This window comes from Mus caroli, unplaced genomic scaffold (genome assembly GCF_978045245.1).
Source record: "Mus caroli unplaced genomic scaffold, Mus_caroli_1 scaffold_4, whole genome shotgun sequence".
NCBI classification, from domain to species: Eukaryota; Metazoa; Chordata; class Mammalia; order Rodentia; family Muridae; genus Mus; species Mus caroli.
The window spans coordinates 153,839,769-153,860,725 of NW_028227259.1; the positions used below are offsets into that span (position 1 = coordinate 153,839,769).

The window sequence follows — 20,957 nt, forward strand, 5'->3', positions numbered from 1 at the left end:
CTATGTGAAATTTAGTAGTGTGCTCTGAGTGGCTGCAGGAGGAGGGAAACCATTTTTTCCTTGTGTTCTAGAACATTCCCACGTGTAATGAAGTTTGACATGCAAGCCAATAGTCACTTTGAAATTTCTGATTTTTAAGCATCATTTTCTTTTTCTAATCAGTGAATTATCAGGTTTTCCCAAGTGTTATTTTATATGCTGGCTGCTGCTGTAGCTTGCCCTGGTGTGAAGGGTCACGGAGGAACCTAGAAGAGGGATATTCTGTCTCTTTTAATTACTTAAAGGCAGATGGTAACTGTTGGATACTGTGCGTGACAGTCATTAGGTGGAGACTGGAAGTATAGGGCATACACATTACTGTACCCACGCAGCCGGAGTCTGTAGACAACCCACAGGCTTGTGAAAACCATGATGTCTGTGTACCGCCATTTAAGAAGCACCACCCTGTGTGGTATTGCTCCTGGTATTGTACCAGTTTTGCCTGTGAGGCTGGAGATGCGGGAGGGCTGAGACTTTTGAGAAATTAGGTCACAAAGAGAGGGAAAAATCACCTGGAGGATATGTATTTAGAACAGAGTTCTGGAAGGCAAGAATGGAAATTTTCAGAAAGGTATATTCTGGGATGCCTGGTGGGGTCTGGAAGTCGAACAGTCGTCCTTGTGGGGTACAGCAAGCGCGTGTGCTGGGGGCCAACTAGGACCTAGCCTTTTAGGTTAGGCTGGAGGGAGAGGAATGTTGGGGCGTCGGGTACCACGGCTGATGAAATATGAGGTCCCTGACTTTGAGGGACATGGAAGAAGGCAGATTTTGAAGGAATGCCATTTCTCCTATAGCTTGCTTGCCTGCCTACTTTCTCTGTCTGTCTGCCTGCCTCTCTGTCTCTGTCTCTCTGTCTCTTGCTCTCTCTCTTTAAAGAGGGGCGCAGATGCGCGGGCGCGGGCATAGGCGAGGAGTTAAACGAAGAACCGCACAGAAGCGTTTGTGCGGGCAGCTTTCCTAGTCAATCAGGCACCTGAGTTGATTTCTTTTTAAATGCCTGTTAGGTCCATAGCATCTGGCTGCCAATTATGGCTTGACTTTTGTTTTTTGAACCTGGCACAATTCCTTCTCAAAGGGATTACTCGTGTTGAGTCCTTTTCTTGTTTGTTACAGCTATGTTGGGGCATACAAAGGGAGATTGTTATTATCTGAGTCCTCTTTTTTTTTTAACCTTCCGGAATGTGGAATCCAGTTACAGCTGTCCTGCCTAAAGTGATGGAAACCGGAGGGGTTTCACTGTAAGATGAAGTCGAAAGAACAAAAGAAAAGGAGACAGAACGCCCCATGACATCATGCTTAGTGTGTTCCAGTCAAGCAAGGGTCCAGGCACCTTCAGTAGAGGCTACGATGAGAATATTCATTACATCTAGCACAAGGAAAAGGTCATGGTAGACGGGGTCAAGGAAGTTACTGTGAGAGGTCAGGGCAGGGCCGGGGAGGAGCAGAGGGCGAAGCTTAGAATAATGCTTCAGACTAAAGAACGGGCTGAACAGTGGACAAGATAGACTTCCGTTTCTCCAGGTAACCCACCAGTAGAGAGCGCACCTGCTACTGCGAGGTGCTTGATCTGGGTCAGGGCTGATTCTGCTCTCAGGCACGGTGGAGCTGTGCCAGGTTCGTCCCAGCCCCCTCCCCTCACTCCTATCCACCCATACAGCTTCAGATTCCATGTCCTTCTATTGTGGGGAGACTAAGCCTCATTTAAAACCTGGCAGAGCCCTGGCCTTACCAATAAATTATTCCTTTGCTTGTTCACAGAACAGAAAGTTTTGGAAATTGTCTTTTTTTTTTTTTTTCTGGAGCCGAGTTATTTAGGCCTTGGCTCATTAGATTAAAACAACCCCCATCTCCATAAAACAAGCCCGGCAGGCTGGCACAGTCTGGCTCCAAGAAGCCGGAGAAAGATGGCCTCACACTTCCTAATTTTAGAAATTTATTTTATTGGCAGGGGGACCATGTGAGGTACTTCATTAGAGGGTTAGTGTTGAGAATGAGCAGTGCCATTTTATTGCCTAGGAATTTGGCTTTTTTTTTTTTTTGGGACACAGTCTTACTGTGTAGCCCTGGCTGGCCTGGAACTCACTGAGTAGACTTCAAACTCAGAGATCCACCCACCTTTGCCTCCAGAGGGCTGGGAGTAAAGGCATGGACCACCATTCCTGGCTTTCATCAGCTTTTTGATGTTAGCGCTATACTTCCTTTTGAGATAGAAACAGGTGGGTGCTTGTTTAATTACTCAAAACCCTTTCTTTTGGGTAGAGGTTGATAGATGTTAATAAGATGTTCAACATATAAAGTCTTTTTAAAAATGAAACTGGAGAATTTATTATATTGCTATTGAGTAAGAAATTATCCATTCATTTATTGAATATTTATTATTTAGTTTATGAATATCTATTAGTAAATTATTTTGCACACTATAATATATAATAAATATTATTATTAATAAGTATTTATTTTTTTGCAAGTACCTGGGCAAAATATCCCAGGAGAAAATAGGATTTTTAAAAAATAAATTCTTTTTTTTAAAAAGATTTATTTATTTAATGTGTATGAGTACACTGTCGCTCCCTTCAGACACACCAGAAGAGGGCATCAGATTCCATTACAGATGGGAATTGAACTCAGGACCTCTGGAAGAGCAGTCAGTGCTCTTAACCGCTGAACCACCTCTCCAGCCCTAATATAAGTTTTTTTTTTTTCACTAAAGTAACTATTTTTTCTTGATACACAGCTAGGATTCTTAGAAGCATCCTTGATTTATTTTTTGTGTTTGTATCTGATGCGTTTTTGCTGTGCTGTGTGCACACAGAGCTCAGCGGTCACTGGAGTCAGTTCTCTCCTTCCATCATGTGGGTCCCAGGGATTGAACTCGGCTCATGAACCTTGCTGCAAGCACCTCTGCCTCCTGAGCCGTCCCAGCAGCTCAGAAACATCTGTTATATATGTGCCTTTATCCAGCGTATTCTCTGCAGCACAGGGACTAGGACAATGTGACTCAAGGCAGGGGTTGCGTGCCTAGGAGGCCATCTTGTTGTGCATGTTTGTTGTGCACTTTTGGCTGACCAGAATGGGAAGTATTAGCAGCCCTAGATGCCTGCTCTGTGTGAGTCTGGAGAAACCTGGGTCTTCGTTATTGTTCTTATTTGCCTTCTAGTGCCGTGATTAAATATTGTGACCAAAAAAACAGTGTAGGAGAAGATAGGGTTTCCTTGGCTTATGTTTCACAGTCCATCATTGAGGGAAGCCAAGGCAGGAATTTTTAAGCAGGAACTTGAAGGAGAACCCATGGAGGAACACTGTCTGTTTCCTTATACAACCCAAACCTGCCTGCCTAGGGTTGTTGCCACCCACAGTGGACTGGCTCCTCCTACATCGATGAGGCCCTTGATTGTATCTCTGTAGTCAGGCCTGGTGTGTATCTGTGACCTTTTTATGCTGTGGCAAAACACCACGACCAAAGCATCTTATGAAAGACAGGGATCTTATGGGCATAGGATTCTGGAGGGGTTGAGTCCTTGTTGGTGAAACTGCGTGGCCAGCAGGTGACAAGCAGCAGGCATGGTGGCTGGAGCAGCAAGCTGAGAGCTCACATTTTGATATAGGAGTACAAAAATGAGGAATGAGGGGGGACTCGGGGAGGGAGGAGGGAAGGGAGGGCGGGGCACAGAGAGAGGGAGGGAAGGAGGGAGGGAGCACTGAGCAAGGGGTGGGGTGTGGGGGCTGGGGAGGTGGGAGGCTGAGGGGGTGGGGAGGGCGGACAGAGGGAAAGAGGGAGAGGAGGGAGGGCATACTAAGGGACTGAAGGAGAGAGAGAGAGAGAGAGAGAGAGAGAGAGAGAGAGAACCGGAGAGGTAGAGAGAGAGATAAGAGGGTGAGAGAACACTGGGAATGGATGGAGAATTAGAAACCGCAGAGCTGGCCTCTAATGACGTACTTCCTACTGCAAGGCCAATCTAGACGTCCCCGAACATCACCGCCAACAACTGGGAACCAAGTCTTAGATATCTGAGCTCACAGGGAACATTCTTATCTCATTCAAACCATCATACCTGGGTCATAGCAGATGCTCAAAATAGACTAACACCACAGTTATATGTATGAATAGTTATTAACTGCTTGGCATGTAGTAACTGACTTATTCTCTCTGGCTATTGTGTTAGGTCATTACAAGAAATAACAGGCCCACAGCGAGTTCAGGGACTGTACTGAAGGTCACATGGCTGAGGAAAAAAAAAAAAAAAGCTAAGATTCACATGGGACTACTTGGCCTCCAGAAATCAGGTCTTTAAACACCAGGGTTTACTGCTTTTATGCGAAAATGATTAGTTAAAATATATATGTGCTATAAAAATATATTTAGTAGTTGAGTTCAAAGCACGTCACTTATAAATAAAATTTATAATGCTGTAATACATTTTTTTCGATAAAAACAGTTAATGATTAAGACAGGTATATGGAATATGTATATATAATATATATACACACACATGCACATACTTGGGTTCTTGGAAAGACTATTAGTATAGTGTCACTCATGATAGTCTAACCTATAAATGAATACTGTATTTTAAAGGTTATAAATCTGTCTCATATATGTTCCAAGAATATCATATGGCCCTATTATGATAATAAGAACATATCTCTTGCAGAAGGAGTTATAATAGTAAGCAGATGTGATTTTTTTTTTTGACCTTTTTTTCAAGACAGGGTTTCTCTGTGTAGCCCTGGCTGTCCTAGAACTCACTCTGTAGACCAGGCTCTACCTGCCTCTACCTCCCAAGTGCTAGGATTAAAGGCATGTGCTACCAGGTCTAGTATGAATTTTCATTATTGTTTACTTGTGGGCCTAACAGCTCAGTTCAGTGCCCAAGGGCTACACGAGAGCTGGTGTTAGATTTCAGGCTCTTAGCATATTTACCTGATGCCTGTAAATGTCTTGATGTTGCTGTCTGACCCTGCATGTGGGGGCTGCAGAGTGGGGTGAGGAGACTATAAAGTCTTGTTCTTCAAAGCCTAGTTTAGAAGATGAAGGTGAGGGCAAATCACAAGGGCTGAGAAATATCTATGGACAAAGAGAGACCAAGAGCTGGAGAGATGGTTCAGTGGTTAGAGCACTGGCTGCTCTTGCAGAGGACCCAGGTTCAGTTCCCAGCTCACATGGGGGCTCACAGCCATCTGTAACTCCAGTTCCAGAGATCCAACGCCCTCTTCTGGCTTCTGAAGGCTTTTGCAAGCATGTGGCACATAATGCATACATGTAAAGTAGACTTTTGAAAGGAGAGGCAGGTAGCAGTTGAATTAAATCATTGAATGCTTTTCCAGACCGTGGCAGAAAGACGGGAGTGATGCAAAGCTAAATTTGCGAAACGATTGAAATTATTTACAACAATTTAAATGTTCACTGTTTTGATGTGTGTTCATATGCCAGCTTCTTCATTTGTCCTGTTAGTATCTCTAGACATCAAGTCTTCATGGTTCTCTGTGTTGACGTTAGCAGTCTCAGGCTGGCTGTGTAGCTCAGTGGTAGAGCTATATGTTCTCAGTATAGGCAGAAACCCTAGCACCACAAACCCAAACCAAACAGATGACTAAGTCGTTTGTCAGCTGTGACACTGCACCAAGACCCCTTTCCTAATGAAGCCAATGAATATGAACGTGTGCTGGGACCCACTCTCAAGTTAGATAGCTGGCTTTGCGTTTGTTTGCTTTCTGTAATCATTAGCTGCTTTAACTATGAGCCTTGCAACAAAAGAGTTCAAAGGAAGCCCTGATGCAAAACTCAGGGGGGCATCTTCAAAGAGATTATGGTGTCCTGGAAGGGAGGAGGCAGAAGTGGGCTTTGATTCAACACAGGGGTCACATTGACAGGTTAAGAGTACTGTGATCAGCCTTTGGGGTCCCCAAACCCTTTCATTTACCCACGTTTGATCAGCTGCATTTCTAATCCCTTTATGCTTCTGTTGTAGCCCTCTCTCCCCATCTGCACACATTTGCATGTCGCCTTTTAGATTTGAAACAGCAGCGTGGCTGGGGGCCAGGTATCTGTAGATTGTGGGAGAGCCTCTACAGTCCTCAGAATATCCCTCGGTAAAGACAATACAGCATTTTCCTTTTCTTTTTGATTTTGTATTTGGAAATTCTCTTTCCCTCCCTCCTCTTCCTCTTCCTCTTCCTCCTGTTCCTCTTTCTCCTGTTCTTCTTCCTTTTCCTTCCCCTCCTATCTTCTCATAGGCTTGGTACTCACTGTGTACCCCAGGCTTGAATTGGTAGCAATCCTTCTGCCTCCAACTTTTTGTGAGCTAGGATTGCAGGCATGAGTCACCAATGGCTGTCAACAATGGATCTTCTGTGTGTGTGTGTGTGTGTGTGTGTGTGTGTGTGTGTGTGTGTGTGCGTGCGTGTGTGCACGTGCGTGCTTGTGGGTGTGTGTGCATGTGGGCTCATTTATGGATACACACACCTCTGTAGGCCTGAGGAGGTTGTGAGGTACCGGCCCTCTTGCACTGTTTTACTCCTTGAAGACAGGGTCTCCCACTGAACCTGGAGCTTACTAGGCAGCCACCTCCGGTGGTCCTCGTGGTCCTCTTGTCTCTGCTCTCCGCATTGTTGAGGAAAGGCGTGCCCAGCCGTGCTGGGCTTTTATAAGTGTTCTGCAGATCAAGCTCAGGTTCAAGCTTGGTGAGCACACCGATCCACTGAGCCATTTTCCCAGAGTCTCTCTTTGTTTTTTTTTGTTTGTTTGTTTTTTGTTTTGTTTTGTTTGTTTGTTTTTTAATATTTTTTTCCACTTTTTTTTTTGTTTTTTGTTTTTTTTTTTGTTTTGTTTTTTTCGAGACAGGGTTTCTCTGTATAGCCCTGGCTGTCCTGGAACTCACTTTGTAGACCAGGCTGGCCTCGAACTCAGAAATCCGCCTGCCTCTGCCTCCCGAGTGCTGGGATTAAAGGCGTGCGCCACGACGCCCGGCTTCCTCTTTCTTTTTAAAATTTTACTTTTCAGTGATGAGGAACAAATCCAGGGCTTTCGTTCTCCTAGGTGAGAGGACCAGTCCTCCCCTCAGTAGCATCTCTGGCTAGGATAAAAAAAAAAGCCCTCTTTCCAACAGCTTATTAAAAAACATTTGTTTTACAAGGTAGTGGTGGTGCACATGTTTAGGAGGCAGAGGCAGGTGGATCTCTGTGCATTGGAAGCCAGCCTGGTCTACAGAACAAGTCCCAGGATAGTCAAGGCTACACAAAGAAACCCTGTCTCAAAACGAAACAAAGTAACAACAAAAAGCTTTAAAAGTAGCAGCAACCACAAACCCCCAAGATTTGTTTTTGTGTAAAGGTGTCATAGAGCTGGTGACATAGCACCTTTAAAGGCAGTCTAAATCTTATAGTGATGGATTAAACATAAATAATTTTATAGAATATCTTATCGTGGCCTTTTAAAACAATTCATTTAATTTAGTATAACTGTGCCTGCAGTGTGTGTGTGTGTGTGTGTGTGTGTGTGTGTGTGTATGTGTGGGTGTAGTTGGTTCTTTCCTTCTACCTTTATGTGGGCTCTGGGTCTTGAACTCTGGTCTCCAGGCTTCAGCAGCAATCACCTTTACCCACTGAACCCTCTCACTAGCCCCTGTTGCAACTTTTAATAATGTAGACGTGGCATACACCTGATCGTGAGATAAGAATAAAACCTCTTAGGCATTTTGGCTAGACTAGACTAATATTTCTCTATAATTAAAATGAACTTGGCTTGCTCTACCATCAGTGAAGACGAGGTTTCTGAGTGTAGCAGCTGGAACCTGCTTGCCATTTTTGAGCATACATTTAGGAAACTGTAATCAACAAGATACATGTTTATTAAATACTTAAGATATACAGAGGCACGAAACAAAGACAGCGACCTGGCCCTTCTTATAGTCACAGTAGAAGCAGATAGGAAACATGCCAAACAATTCAGTGAACAAAACACAGTGAAGCCAGGAATAGGTTTGGCCTCCTGTTAGTCCACAGAATCTATTTCAGAAGATGATTTGACTTCTTTCTTTGTGCCGACTAAACTCTTCTTGTATTTGTATTGTGGTAGAAGTCATTCATAAGCTGGTTGTCTAGGCTCTACCAGCAAAGTGTTCTTGCTGTTGGCACGGAAGCCTGGTGGTACCCGTTGATGTCAAACATGTGATGTGGAATACGGATTCACAAGTGAAAATTTGTGGAGCATTCGACTCCTCTTGTGTTGGTTCGAATGAAAATGACCCCCAGAGGCTCAGATGTGAGAATCCTTGGTCCCCAGTTGGTGGAACTGTTAGGCAAGGATTAGCAGGCTTGTGGGTTTGTCACCAAGGGTGGCTTTGAGGATTCAAAAGCCCACTCCATTCCCAGTAAGCACTTTCTGCCCTGTGGTTTTGTCTCAAGATGTGAACTTAAACTACTGCCACATTGTCAGGCTTGCATGCCCCTTGCCATGCTCCCCACCATGGTTGTTGTGGACCCTCTGATACTAGTAAGCCCCAAATAAATACTCTATTCTACAAGTAACCTTGGTAATAATGTCTTGTTTGGTTGTGTTTTGTTTTTCGAGACAGGGTTTTTCTGTGTACCCCTGGCTGTCCTGGAACTCACTTTGTAAACCAGGCTGGCCTCGAACTCAGAAATCTGCCTGCCTCTGCCTCCCAAGTGCTGGGATTAAAGGCGTGTGCCACCACCACCCAGCTGGTAATAATGTCTAATCATAATAGAAAAGCAACAAAGATAGAAGTTGGAACCAGGAATGGGGTTGAACCAATAGACATATGTACTGAGTAGCATAAACACAAATAAAGAATTTTCTTTTATAAGTTGCTTTGGTCATCATCTTAAAATAGCAATAGAAACAGAAGACATGGGCTGGAGAGCCGACTTAGTGATTAACAGCACTGACTGCTCTTCCAGAGGTCCCAAGTTCAAGTCCCAGCAACCACATGATGGCTCACAACCACCTGTCATGGGTTCCAGTGCCGTCAGAAGATAGCTACAGTGTAAATAAAATAAATAAAATAAAATCTTTAAAAAAGAAAAAGAAAAGGGAAGGAAGACACACTGCAATTTAAAAGAAAGACAATAAACAATATCATCCTATTGTAACTTTACTGAAGGCCTTTGGAAGCAGGCAGCTCATCATTATGACACTGCAAAACGAACTTGGTCACTTTCTGGTTGATTCAGTCTTAGCTTTATCATAGGGATCAGACCAGTTTCCACTGGGATAGTACTCTTTATCATGATTTTAACAGCTACGTGATGACTCATTTGCCCTTGCTTACTGTCTCAAGATTTTAACAGTATTTGCTATACATCTTCTTAATTCACATTAACATGCAAATATAATCATTTCTGTATTATGAAAATATTAAAATCATTTTTATACATGATTTTGCTCTTATATAATCATTCCTGAATATATATGCTTATGTGTATGCATTACAAATTTTAAAAGGGGATGAGAATTTGTAACATAATTCAGCAGCAACAGTAGAGAGGCCCTGGATTATTGATTATCTTAGATAACTTAATTCGCCTTTGGGCTGGCTTTATTCTGAGCATGTCACATTGTTTGTCTGATCTAACTATTGATTTACAAATTTGTACATAAAAATTGGAACAAATACCACATAGAAGAAGGAAATGAAGGGAATTTGATATCCAGAGGAGGCAGTTTGTGTTAAAACCCACCTATAGTCAATGATAAATGTGAATAGACTGGAATAGTAGTGTGGAATTGAAATTATTTGGGGACCATGTATCTCAAATGCAGTGTGTGTTGGTGATGTGGTAAGTGTGGCTGCCCTCGTAGCATCTCAGATGTTCAGAATTCATTCTTAAATTCTTTGTTAGCAACCACTATGAATTCATTTTCCCAGCTAAGACACAATAGGAGACACAATAATGTCTGTTATAGGAAAAAGGGTCAAACATGTGAGATGTGAAATTCTGACTTTTGGCTCTCCCAACGACTTGAAATACAGCAAAATAGCAGAGTGATTTCAAGCTGATATGTGCAGCCTTGAGATCACTGTGCTTGTCTGTATTCCTGTGTATTTCTGTAGCCACGGTGCTTTATTTATTTTTATTTCTTTAAAGATTTTTTTATTTATTATATGTAAGTACACTGTAGCTGTCTTCAGACGCACCAGAAGAGGGCGTCAGATCTCATTAAGGATGGGTTGTGAGCCACCATGTGGTTGCTGGGATTTGAACTCAGGACCTTCGGAAGAGCAGTCAGTGCTCTTAACTGCTGAGCCATCTCTCCAGTCCCACGGTACTTTATTTTAAGGCTCTTTTGGTTCCTTCCGTGTTTATCCATTGGTAGGCCTTTCAGGAAGCCATTCCCATTATTTGAGTAGTTATGGATGATATTTCTAGGATCTAGACTTAGGGTGTAGTTTCTATGGTGCAAAATACCTTCACAGATATTTCTGGGTGCTTTGAACAAAGATTTGGCTCACAGAATGGACATTGTTTAGACAACAGGGTTTCAGAGACCACGTTATGCTTACAATTGTGTACAAGTTTTGTTTGTGCCTCTGAGTTATTCCTGATAAGCAACCCCAGGGTCTTCCCTCCCTGATTACATTTGTAAATCTCCAATTAACTCCTCATATTGGCCTTGGGCATTTGTGGGGTAGGGGTGGGGTTGGGGGTAGGGGTAGGGGGGTGGGAGTTAGTTGAGTTCCGCTGAGAAACTTCAGTGCAGTGGCCTCGGGGCACCCTGGGAAACACAGCAGAGCCAAGGATGGGTAGATAGCTCACTGATGTGCATCAGACAACAGTGCCTCTTTGCATTTTTTGGAGGCTATTCTGACTTTTCCTCTTTGGTCATCATGTTTTCAGGATCTCCCTAGAGTCCTCCTTCTCCATCAGTTGGCAAAGCAGGAAGGTGCTTGGACCATCCTTCCCTTGTTACCGCAGTAGGTACCTTTAACACCAACCATGTCAATCATTGGCATTTGGGCCCCTACACTCTTGTACTTCTTAGGAAGGTTTTTCAGACTATTAAGGAGTTGTATGTTTCCTGAGATGGTAAATGGATTACACTTGAGTTTTATGTTTTGTGATTACTGTATGAACTAGATTTTTTTTCCATGACTGGTTCTTACTTATAATTAGTTTTTGCTTACTTTCTTTTAAAAAAATGATTTATTTTAGTTTATGGGTATGAGTGTTTGCCTGCTTATGTATATGTGCACTACCTGCATGCAGTACACGCAGAGGCCAGAAGAGGGCATTGGATCCCCTGGAACTGGAGTTACAGATGGCTGTGAGCTGTGATGTGGGTGCTGGGAATTGAACCCAGGTCCTCTACAAGACCAGTCAGTCCTCTAAGCTACCTTTCCAACCCCAAAGTTTTCTATTTTTAGGTGTCTTTCTTTCTTTCTCTCTTTCTCTCTTTCTCTCTCGCTTTCTCTCTTTCTCTCTTTCTCTCTTTCTCTCTCTCTCTCTTTCTCTCTCTCTCTCTTTCTCTCTTCCTTTCTTTTAAAAATATTTATTTATTATATATATATATGAGTATACTGTAGCTGTACAGATGGTTGTGAGCCATCATGTGATTGCTGGAAATTGAACTCAGGACCTCTGCTCGCTCTGGGCCCCACTTGCTCCAGCCCCTGCTCCCTCCAGCCCAAAGATTTATTTATTATTATATGTAAGTAAACTGTAGATGTCCTCAGACATACCACAGAAGAAGGTGTCAGATCTCATTATGGATGGTTGTGAACCAGCATGTGGTTGCTGGGATTTGAACTTAGGACCTTTGGCAGAGCAGTCAGTGCTCTTAACCACTGAGCCATCTCTCCAGCCTAGTGTGTTTCTTTCTTAAATGACCAAATGCTCCAAACTTACACTTGAAATTGTTCTTCTAAACTGTTGTTACTATGAGAAGAAGGAATTATGAGAACTCTCACCATCTAGAGACTGGTAGTCCCTGTATTTCTTCTCAGTCGAGCTGAGATACATAGTGAGAGTATGTGGAGTGCACACAGCAGACACCTTGCCTTAAGCTTAACATCCACCATCTCCTAGATGCTGGCTTAAACCTTACTGCAAACTCCTCTCCTGTCTTATATAGAATATGTACTGTGAATCCATATGCCATAACCCATTTCTTCCCATCAGCTTTTCTGTAACATACAGCAAGAATTCAGCATGGATTTTCTTCTGTGAAGAAGAGACGAGAATACAAGTCCCCGGACTCCTAGAGACACTCAGACGATATGACCCATCTAAGGTGTGTATGACTTCAAAACCTGGCTTTGACTTGAGGGACAATGATTCAGAGAAAATGGGATTTCCATTAAGAAATATTTGAAATAATAGCTTGATCTTGGAAAGTGTTGTGGTGAAATTCTCTGCGGTTTACAGCCTACAGAGAACATAAACCATTCTCTGTGAAAAAAAGTGTATTTATTTGTGTTGACAATGTAAAGAAGTGAAAACCATAGCAAAGGCAGTAACAGCAGCAGCAGCAGCAGCAAACAACAACAACAACAGCAGCAGCAGCAGTGCCTTTGTAGAATCGTAGACCAATTTTCTACAGGAATAAAATTAAATTGGCTGTTTTCCTTATCAGAAAAGGGCACATATACAACACACAGAAGTGTTTTTATTTATTTATGTTTTATTTTATCTTACATGTAGGGATGTTTTGCATGCTTGTATGTATGTGTGTGTAACTATGTCTGTGGAATACAGGCCATGTGTGTTGGTGTAGAAATAAGAGCTGGCCAACACTCGTCAACAGACCGCTTTGCAAACAGCACGGTCCACCAGTGTAATAAACCCCAGTGGTTTTGGTGGGTGTTGAGTGTTGAAGCATCTGTTGTGGCTTCTTTCCGTTGATTTCTGAGAAGCCACAGATGTAACTGGATGGGAAGCCCATTAGGTAGGAGAAGGGATACAAACGTGGTTACCGCATTCCTCCCAGCCGGTGCCAGCCCCAGCTATGGCCTGTGTTGTTGCTGCGTTTTGAGGCTTTTGTATTTCCTTCTGACTTGTGGGAGACCCCTAAATCTTATCATCCTTTCGAATGTTGGGGTTGCGGCCCCTTTCCCAGTGTCCGCTTCACCCGGAGACCATCGCCTCATTACCCGTGGTTCTAATTCTGCAGGGGAGATGGTGACTCATGGAGACTCTTTAATGAAATCAGGATGATTGATAGATGGAGAAGTTCAAAGGGAGTTCATGAGAAGCAAGTTCAGATCGGAGGCGAAAGGAGATGTGTGCGCCTTCCCTTTCTGAACTCTGTTGTATGGAGAAAATAAAATCTAAGATGTTTTATTTCTTTTGAAGGTAGCATGACGGAATACAGATTACATAATGTTGAGGTCAGTTCAAACCAGCGGGGCTCCCCCCCCTCCTCTACTGTTTGAAATCTTAGGAGAAAAAGAAGGTCAATGCTGACACAAAGAAGGCACACTGAAATAAATAACTGTGCCATGCACTGGGAACTGACTGGGCATTTTGATTCTGATACTGGCCTCCTCACGGTCTTCCAGGCGTCTGTGCCAATGCAATCTTAGGTCCTCGTTCAGTGTTTTAAATGTATAAATGTAACAGTTATTGAAGCAGTTGATCTTAATTCACACGCCTCCTTAGCTGGTTTCTATAAATCTCCTATATCTTCTTTGAGCTTTTCCACCCCATAGTATGCCTTTAACATCTGAATAGCTGATAAGGCATATTAACTTTGATTTATTTTTAAAAGCAATGAGGCACAGTGCTAGTTATGAGTAGTCCTTGTGGAATATCATTGGTTATTTTTCCAATTACATCTATCTTATTGTTGTTCTTTCCACGGAGCTACTAAGAAAGCCATTCATTCTGAAGGAAGAGGTATGATTCTTTCCAGAGTCTCCATTGAGTCCTTCCTTAAAATAGTTTATGACCTCAATAAAAATATGAATAGGCAGTCCTATGTACTTTATAATAGCTGGACACTGTAATTAGGAGATAAAATATGATATGTTTTGCGTCAAAGAGTGTTGGCACGGAAGGTTCCGGTGGGGAAAGCTCTTTGAGAAGGGATGGGGAGGTTAGAAGAATAGGGCTTCCGGGTCTGGGATCAGCTCTTCCGTTCCCTCCTGACACCTCCAGCGGCCGTGTGAGTTTTTCTTGTGTTTGCCTTTTCTTAGTGCCTGTGGAGGTCTGAGCCAGGCCGTCCTGTTGTGGTTGGCTGTGGATGCTTTTCATTGCACGTTGAACACAGACAGCATTCCTCTAGTATGAGAAGCCCGACCTGGTCCATTTGCCTTTTTTCCTATCAGGTTCCCTGCACCTACTGTGTGCCAGACATGTGGGACTTGCTCATCATTGATGATTTTAGTCCCTTAACTGCATTCACTGTTCTTCCTCAAAATTTCCCCCTCTCCCCCAAAGTGAGGTTCTTGATATTATTTCACCGCTGTTGTTTGTCTTTGTTGTTTCTCTCTCTTTCCAGGGCAGGCTCCGCCCACCCCCATCCCCCACCCTCTGGTCCGTTGCTGTGCCTCCTTTTCTTTCTATCCCCCTTCAATTGTACAAGCTGCATCCCTGATCGTCGTAGGCTCTTGATAAGTATGGAGGGAATGAATGAATAAATGAATGAGTGGATGAATATAACTCTGGAAGGAAATTCTCAAAGGTTTATTTTAAACCTCTGTGGTTGGAGCTGGAGAGATGGCTCAGGGGTTAAGAGCACTGGCTGCTCTTACAAAAGACCCATGCTTGAACCCCATGCACCCCCATGATGGCTTACAGGCCATTTACTCCAATTTCAGGAGATCCGATGCCCTCTTCTGGCCATTACACACATGTGGTGCATAGACAGACATGCAGACAAAAACCTTATTCACAGAAAATATAAATAAGTCTTTTATAAGAAACTCTGTGGTTTCCTTTGCCTTAATATTCTTATGTGGAATATTCTATAAAAAATACCTCTCAGGCTGGAGAAAGGGGTAAAGACACCTGTAGCCAAACCTGACTGTGTTTGAATGCTAGGACCCACAACTGTCCTCTTACACACACACAATCTAAATAATAACACAATTTAAAATAAAGAACAATTCTTATATTTATGGTATAATGATGCTAGTATTTTGTTCACACCAATGATCTGATCTTGAGTTGCTTCTTAACTATAAAGAATGTGATAGATTTATTATCATACTTGCGTTAATTATATTTTCATTTAGATTCTACAGAAACATAACTCATGTTTAACTTCATCTCCCAAGATATTTAGTTGGCTAATTCTGCTGCTACAACTTTGCCTTACAATCAAGTGGCTTTTCCAGAATTACGTTTTATCTCTTTATTTAACAGGAATGGTTTTTAGGAAAAGCACTGTATGACGAAGAATCGACGATCATCCACCATTACGCCTTCTCTGAGAACCCAACAGTCTTTAAATATCCTGACTTTGCTGCTGGCTGGGCCCTTAGCATCCCGCTGGTGAACAAGTAAGGGTTCAGTAGACGCTTTGTGGAGTGTGTGTTATTTCACCGACTTTGGAAACGGATGGCTCATGGGTTCTCCGAGGTGGTCTGAAGGACTGGGAAAAGGGACAGAGAGCCAGACAGGAGAGGAGGCAGGGTCCCTTACAAAGCCCCTCAGACAGACCATTCCCCTCTTTCTACTTCCTAGGAGTTTCTGGCAAAATGAAGTGACTAATAAGTCATGAGACTGAGGGAGAGGACCAAAGGGGCAGAAAACTTGGAGGAATCATGTGACTCTCGGGGGGTGGGTTTGGAGAGGATGCTAATTAAGGAAATGAATATGCAGATGTAGCTTGGGCCGGGCTCAGGCCCGCTGCTGAAAACTCTCTGGGCAATGGTGTCTGTCCTGTGTGTAGAACTGCAGCTGGGCCCTACATAGCTGTAAGGAGTGTGTAGGTATGAAAGACCCACAACGTGAGGACTCCCCCACGTTCTGACTGAGGAGAGGTGACACCCCAAATCATTCAGGAGAAACGATCTTGATATAAACAGCAAGAGGACTTTTATTTCAAGAGTGCTCTTGGGCGCAGGGGTAGAGGGCCCTGAGTAGCTGGGTAAAGGGGTATTTAAAGGAAGAAACCACAACTCAAGGGGGTGGGGAGGGCGTTGTTGGAAAATACCAAAAATTCCAGTTAAGAGTCACGAGGAAGTGCAAGGTCACAAGAGTCACAAGGAATACCTGGTAATTTTGCTGGGTTATTTCTCAAGACAGTTTCTATGAGCCCCTAAGCACATTTGCATAGCGGGTTCCATGAATAGTCAGGGTGGTCCTTTTTGAACAAACACTCCCTGAACCCAGGAAGCGGGTGGGTGGAGGAATGTCACTGTTTTATGATTAGCATGCCTTGGAGCATTGAGTCACAAAGGTCACATTCTCAAGCCTGGGCCTAAAGGCTTAGTTTTTATGTTTTTACGTTTCACTTTTTCAGGTAGAGCTTTATAAATTAAATTTAGTTTGGTTTCTAAGTGGCATGCAACATTATCCATGCTAGTGGGTACCACACAGTGTTTCAGTACATGTAGAGGCTGCGCACTGGTTCAGTCAGGGTATAGAGAGGCTGGGGAGATAGCTTGAAGGTCCAGAGCACTGGCTGCTCTTGCGGAGGATCCAGGTTTGATTCCCAGCACCCACGTGGAGGCTCACAACCACCTGTAACTCCAGTTCCTGGGGAGCCAATGTCACCTGTGGCCTCTGCGGGCCCTCACTGCAGGCATACAGTGTGCTCACATCTATGCACACCAGTGCTCGCACACTTGAAGTACAAAGAAATGTATAGATCAGGGAATGCACAGTCCTTTTCTCAAACAAGATTATCATTTATGGTAAGAGCATCTAAACTCCTTTCTTCTAAGCGTTTTGGAATTATTACAGGACGTAATTATTAATTTTTATATGTAAAGTTTATTTTTATTATGGTGTTTAAATTTTAAAATAAAACACCGAACTGCAGTTTCTTCTCCATCTTGTCCTCCCAGCCCTCCTCCCCATCCCCGTCCCCCCATTTCTCACCAGCCATGGCCTATCAAGTTGCAGTAAGACTAAGCGCCTCCTCTCTTATTAAGGCAACACAGGGTAGCCCAGTAGGGGGAAAGGGTCCCAAAGGTAGGCAACAGAGTCAGAGACAGCTTCTGCTCCCACCATTAAGAGTCCCACAAGAAGCCAGGTGTGGTGGCGCACGCCTTTAGTCCCAGCACTTGGGAGGCAGAGGCAGGTGGATTTCTGAGTTCGAGGCCAGCCTGGTCTACAAAGTGAGTTCCAGAACAGTTCCAGGTTATACAGAAAAATTTGACTAAGGGACTGGAGAGATGGCTCAGCAGTTAAGAGCACTGGCCTCTCTCTTCCAGAGGATCCTGTTTTGGTTCCCACCACCCACAAGGCATTTCATAACCATGCGTGACTCCAGGCCCGAGGGATTCAGCGCCCTCTCCTGGCCTCCGTGGACACTGCATGCAAGTGACTCAGACATACATGCAGGCAAACTGTCCGTATACATCAAATAAATAAGAATTTTAAAAATTGGTCAAGACAAGACGTCCTCCATTCCTTCTCCTACACAATGTTGAGTAAATGTTGAGTAAGCCCTTTGTTAGAGACAGACAGAAGGCACAGGAGGAGGGGTAGGGGATTCATTTAGGTTTGCTTTTGGTCTAACTATGCCAAAGGGAAGACTCTTTTTCCTTTGACGTGGTATCCTCACACTTGAGGATCATCCAGCGAAGAGCAGCTTTCTAGGGAAGGTTCTTCAGCTTAGCCTTGAAAATGAAAGGGTTGCTCCGTGAAAGTTGGGTGTAGAGAACCCAACTAGAGGTTGGGCGGGGCGTGCGTGTGTGCGTGCGTGCGTGCGTGCGTGCGTGCGTGCGTGCGTGCGTGCGTGCATGCGTGGGGCTTAAGACAGATGCTGGAGAAATGCAGAGCCTCCCAGACCATGTAGGAATGAGGGGCTTTATTCAGGGTAAGAAAGGAACCATGGGAGAATCTTTTTTTTTTTTTTGTTTTTTTTTTAATTAAGCCGAGAGAAAACTGGTATTTTTTACCCAAGCCACATGCTTTTATCTTAAAATTTGTATTTTGTTCAGCTATTAGAAATTTTCATGAATCTGTTTTTCTTGTTTGACAGTTCTTTCGCTCTGAAAACAAACAAGCAAACAAACAAAGGAATGTTTCTGTTTTCCAGGCTTGCCAAAAGATTAAAGAGTGAGGCGCTGAAGTCCGACTTCACAATTGATTTAAAGCACGAGGTAGGTCACGATTGATTAGGTCTCAGGGACCCAGGAGTCACCAAGTTGAGCTCAGTGGTTGCTAGGACAGTCATGACTGTTGCTACTGCCTCTGTACCAAAGAAGAAATAGTTATGTATTTTGATGCAGAAATTGCGTCTTATATTTTACATCCCATAATAGTGCCTTTCCCCACACCCCCTCTTGTTTTCCCCACTGAGGTAATTTCACCGCAGAAGGTGGGGAAGGATTGGGGGTAGGGGAAGGTTGAATCTCGTGGTTCGTGAGTCTTCGCCTTTTTAGGTAGGTAGATGGGCCAGAGATGAATGTTTAAAAGCACGCCAAAATGAATTTTTTGCTTGTTTTTTCGAGACAGGGTTTCTCTGTATAGCCTGGCTGTCCCGGAAATCACTTTGTAGACCAGGCTGGTCTTGAACTCAGGAATCCGCCTGCCTCTGCCTCCCAAGTGCTGGGATTAAAGGAGTGTGCCACCACCGCCTGGCTCAAAATGAAATTTTAATTGATTTTTTGAGACTCTCACATCATGCACCCTGATCATACTCACTTCCTAATCTTCCCATATTTGCCCTCCTCCCCACCCCCATTTCTCCTATACCTTTTCCTCCCCTCAGTAACTGCAAAAAAAAAAAAAAAAAAAAAGAAAAAAACCAAAACAAAAAAACAACCAAAAAACAAGTCCGTTTTGTGTTGTCCATATACTTACTAGACGGTCAAATTCCTAGTGGTCAGCCCCAACCACACCCCCCAGGAGGATGAGTGTTCTCTGCCTGCACCCTCTCTAGAAGCTAAGGATTGGTTTCTTTTTCTTTCACTGTGTATGAGTGTTTGTCTATGTGTATGCATGTGTGCCGTGTATGTGCAGTAACCACAGTGTCCAGAAGGGGGCATCAGATCCCTGGAACAGAGCTACGGGCAGTTCTAAGTCACTGTTGGGTAATGGAAACTGACCCCCAGTCCTCTGCCAGAGCAGAAAGTCATGACTGCTGAGTCATCTCTCTAGCTCAAAGAGTGGTCACGTGTATTAATTATTACTCTCTCTTGATTGTGTCTGCTTAGCTCCTGATTTTTCATTGTTTCTATGAACAGGTTGGGCATGATAACTGTAAACTATTTTTTTTTTTTTAAACTGCAACTTACTTTTAAAAAATACGTTTTCTTTTTTTGGGCTGGGCAGATGGCTCAGTTGGCAAAGTGCTCATTGTATTAGTGTGAGGATCTGCATTCAGATCCCTGCACCCACAGGAAAAGCCTGGTATAGCAGGCAGTGCAAGTGCTGGGAGGCAGAGACAGGCAGACTCTGGGAACTTGTCTCCAGCAAGGCCACGCCTACTAATCCTTCTCAGGCCATTCCACCAACTGGGAGCAAGCATCCAGACATAGGAGCCTGTGGGGACCGTTCTCATTCAAACCAGGTCACTGCTGGTGACTCTGGGAAATGGAGCTGAGGTCTCATTGCTTGTGTTACTTTCTGTGGTCTTCCTCTAAGCACTTTAGTGTTGTTTTGGGGATTTCCTTTTGTCATCTCTGGATTTTTTTTTTGTTTACATATATGAATATTGATTCATAACTGTTTTTAAGTTATAAAGCGTCAGATCAATCTATGTGGTGTTGCCTTTCTTTAAAAATCCTGTGGGTTGCCGGCCGTGGTGGCGCACGCCTTTAATCCCAGCACTCGGGAGGCAGAGGCAGGTGCATTTCTGAGTTCGAGGCCAGCCTGGTCTACAAAGTGAGTGCCAGGACAGCCAGGGCTACACAGAGAAACCCTGTCTCGAAAAACCAAAAAAAAAAAAAAAAAAAAATCTTGTGGGTTATTGGAGTCCTATGTCCACTCTGCCACAGGGCTAAGGCCGCTCATGGAGGTGGGATGCAGGATGTGGGAGTTTTGACTGTGCTTACCCCTTGCTAGTGCCGGGCAGGCAGGGGTCGGGCTAGGAGAAGCTGCTGGACACTGGTCAGGGGGTGGGGGAGCACAGTCTGAGGTCCCTGGGGACTTATGGAACCGACTGGGGGTTCCCGGCCCTGCAAGGGTGCCCGCGGGATGGATCTATCCGGGGATGGAGGGGAAAAGCGGGGAGCAGGGTTCTGGCTGGGTCCCGTGGGGAGGAGAGTCCTGTTTAGTGGGCAGCCTGGCTTGGTGGTGGCCATGGCTAGGAGCTCTGAGAGGCCTCCTGCGGGAGATGCGGCTCTTTAGACCAAGGCCTGTACCATTGCTCCCCACAGCTGATCCCGATGAGAAGAGACAGTCCATGGTTTTAAGGCGTTTATTGTCATGGCAGAGTTGTGTTGAGTAAAACCGTACCCCACTTTCTCAGGGCGGGCCTGAGGTTAAGTGTTAAGTGCCTTTTGCAGGGAGGAGTGTCTGGGAAGAGGAGTTTATTGGCTTCAAACATTGTTAAAATGGAGATCTGTCTTGAGGCTACATGACCTATGGCCATGTTTTCTACCTGTGGGGGTGGCGGGAGGGGGAGGGGAGGTTGGGACATTGCCTTTACATGACTGATGGCCACAGAATTATGGAGAGCTTGGCCTCATGTCAGGGGCCTGGTGTCCAGGAGCGTGGCAAAGCACCTACTGTCCCTTGCAGAGTTTTCTCCTGCAGGGTCACCTGTGGGGTAACCAGGGTTTCAAACCTAGCTCAACCAGAAACCAGGCTACCTTTCAGGGTCCCACAAAAGCTGAGGA

General features: G+C 44.2%; 1 protein-coding gene across 1 annotated transcript in view; it reads left to right on the forward strand.

The window, feature by feature from the left end:
- Window positions 1-20,957, forward strand: part of B3glct (beta 3-glucosyltransferase) — an 84,443-nt gene that overhangs the window by 36,888 nt on the left and 26,598 nt on the right. Inside the window, exons 5-8 of the mRNA XM_021163494.3 lie at window positions 10,897-10,973; window positions 12,178-12,289; window positions 15,364-15,500; window positions 18,212-18,275. Of these exons, the coding sequence (XP_021019153.1) occupies window positions 10,897-10,973; window positions 12,178-12,289; window positions 15,364-15,500; window positions 18,212-18,275 (390 nt within the window). The remainder of the gene's footprint in view (window positions 1-10,896; window positions 10,974-12,177; window positions 12,290-15,363; window positions 15,501-18,211; window positions 18,276-20,957) is intronic.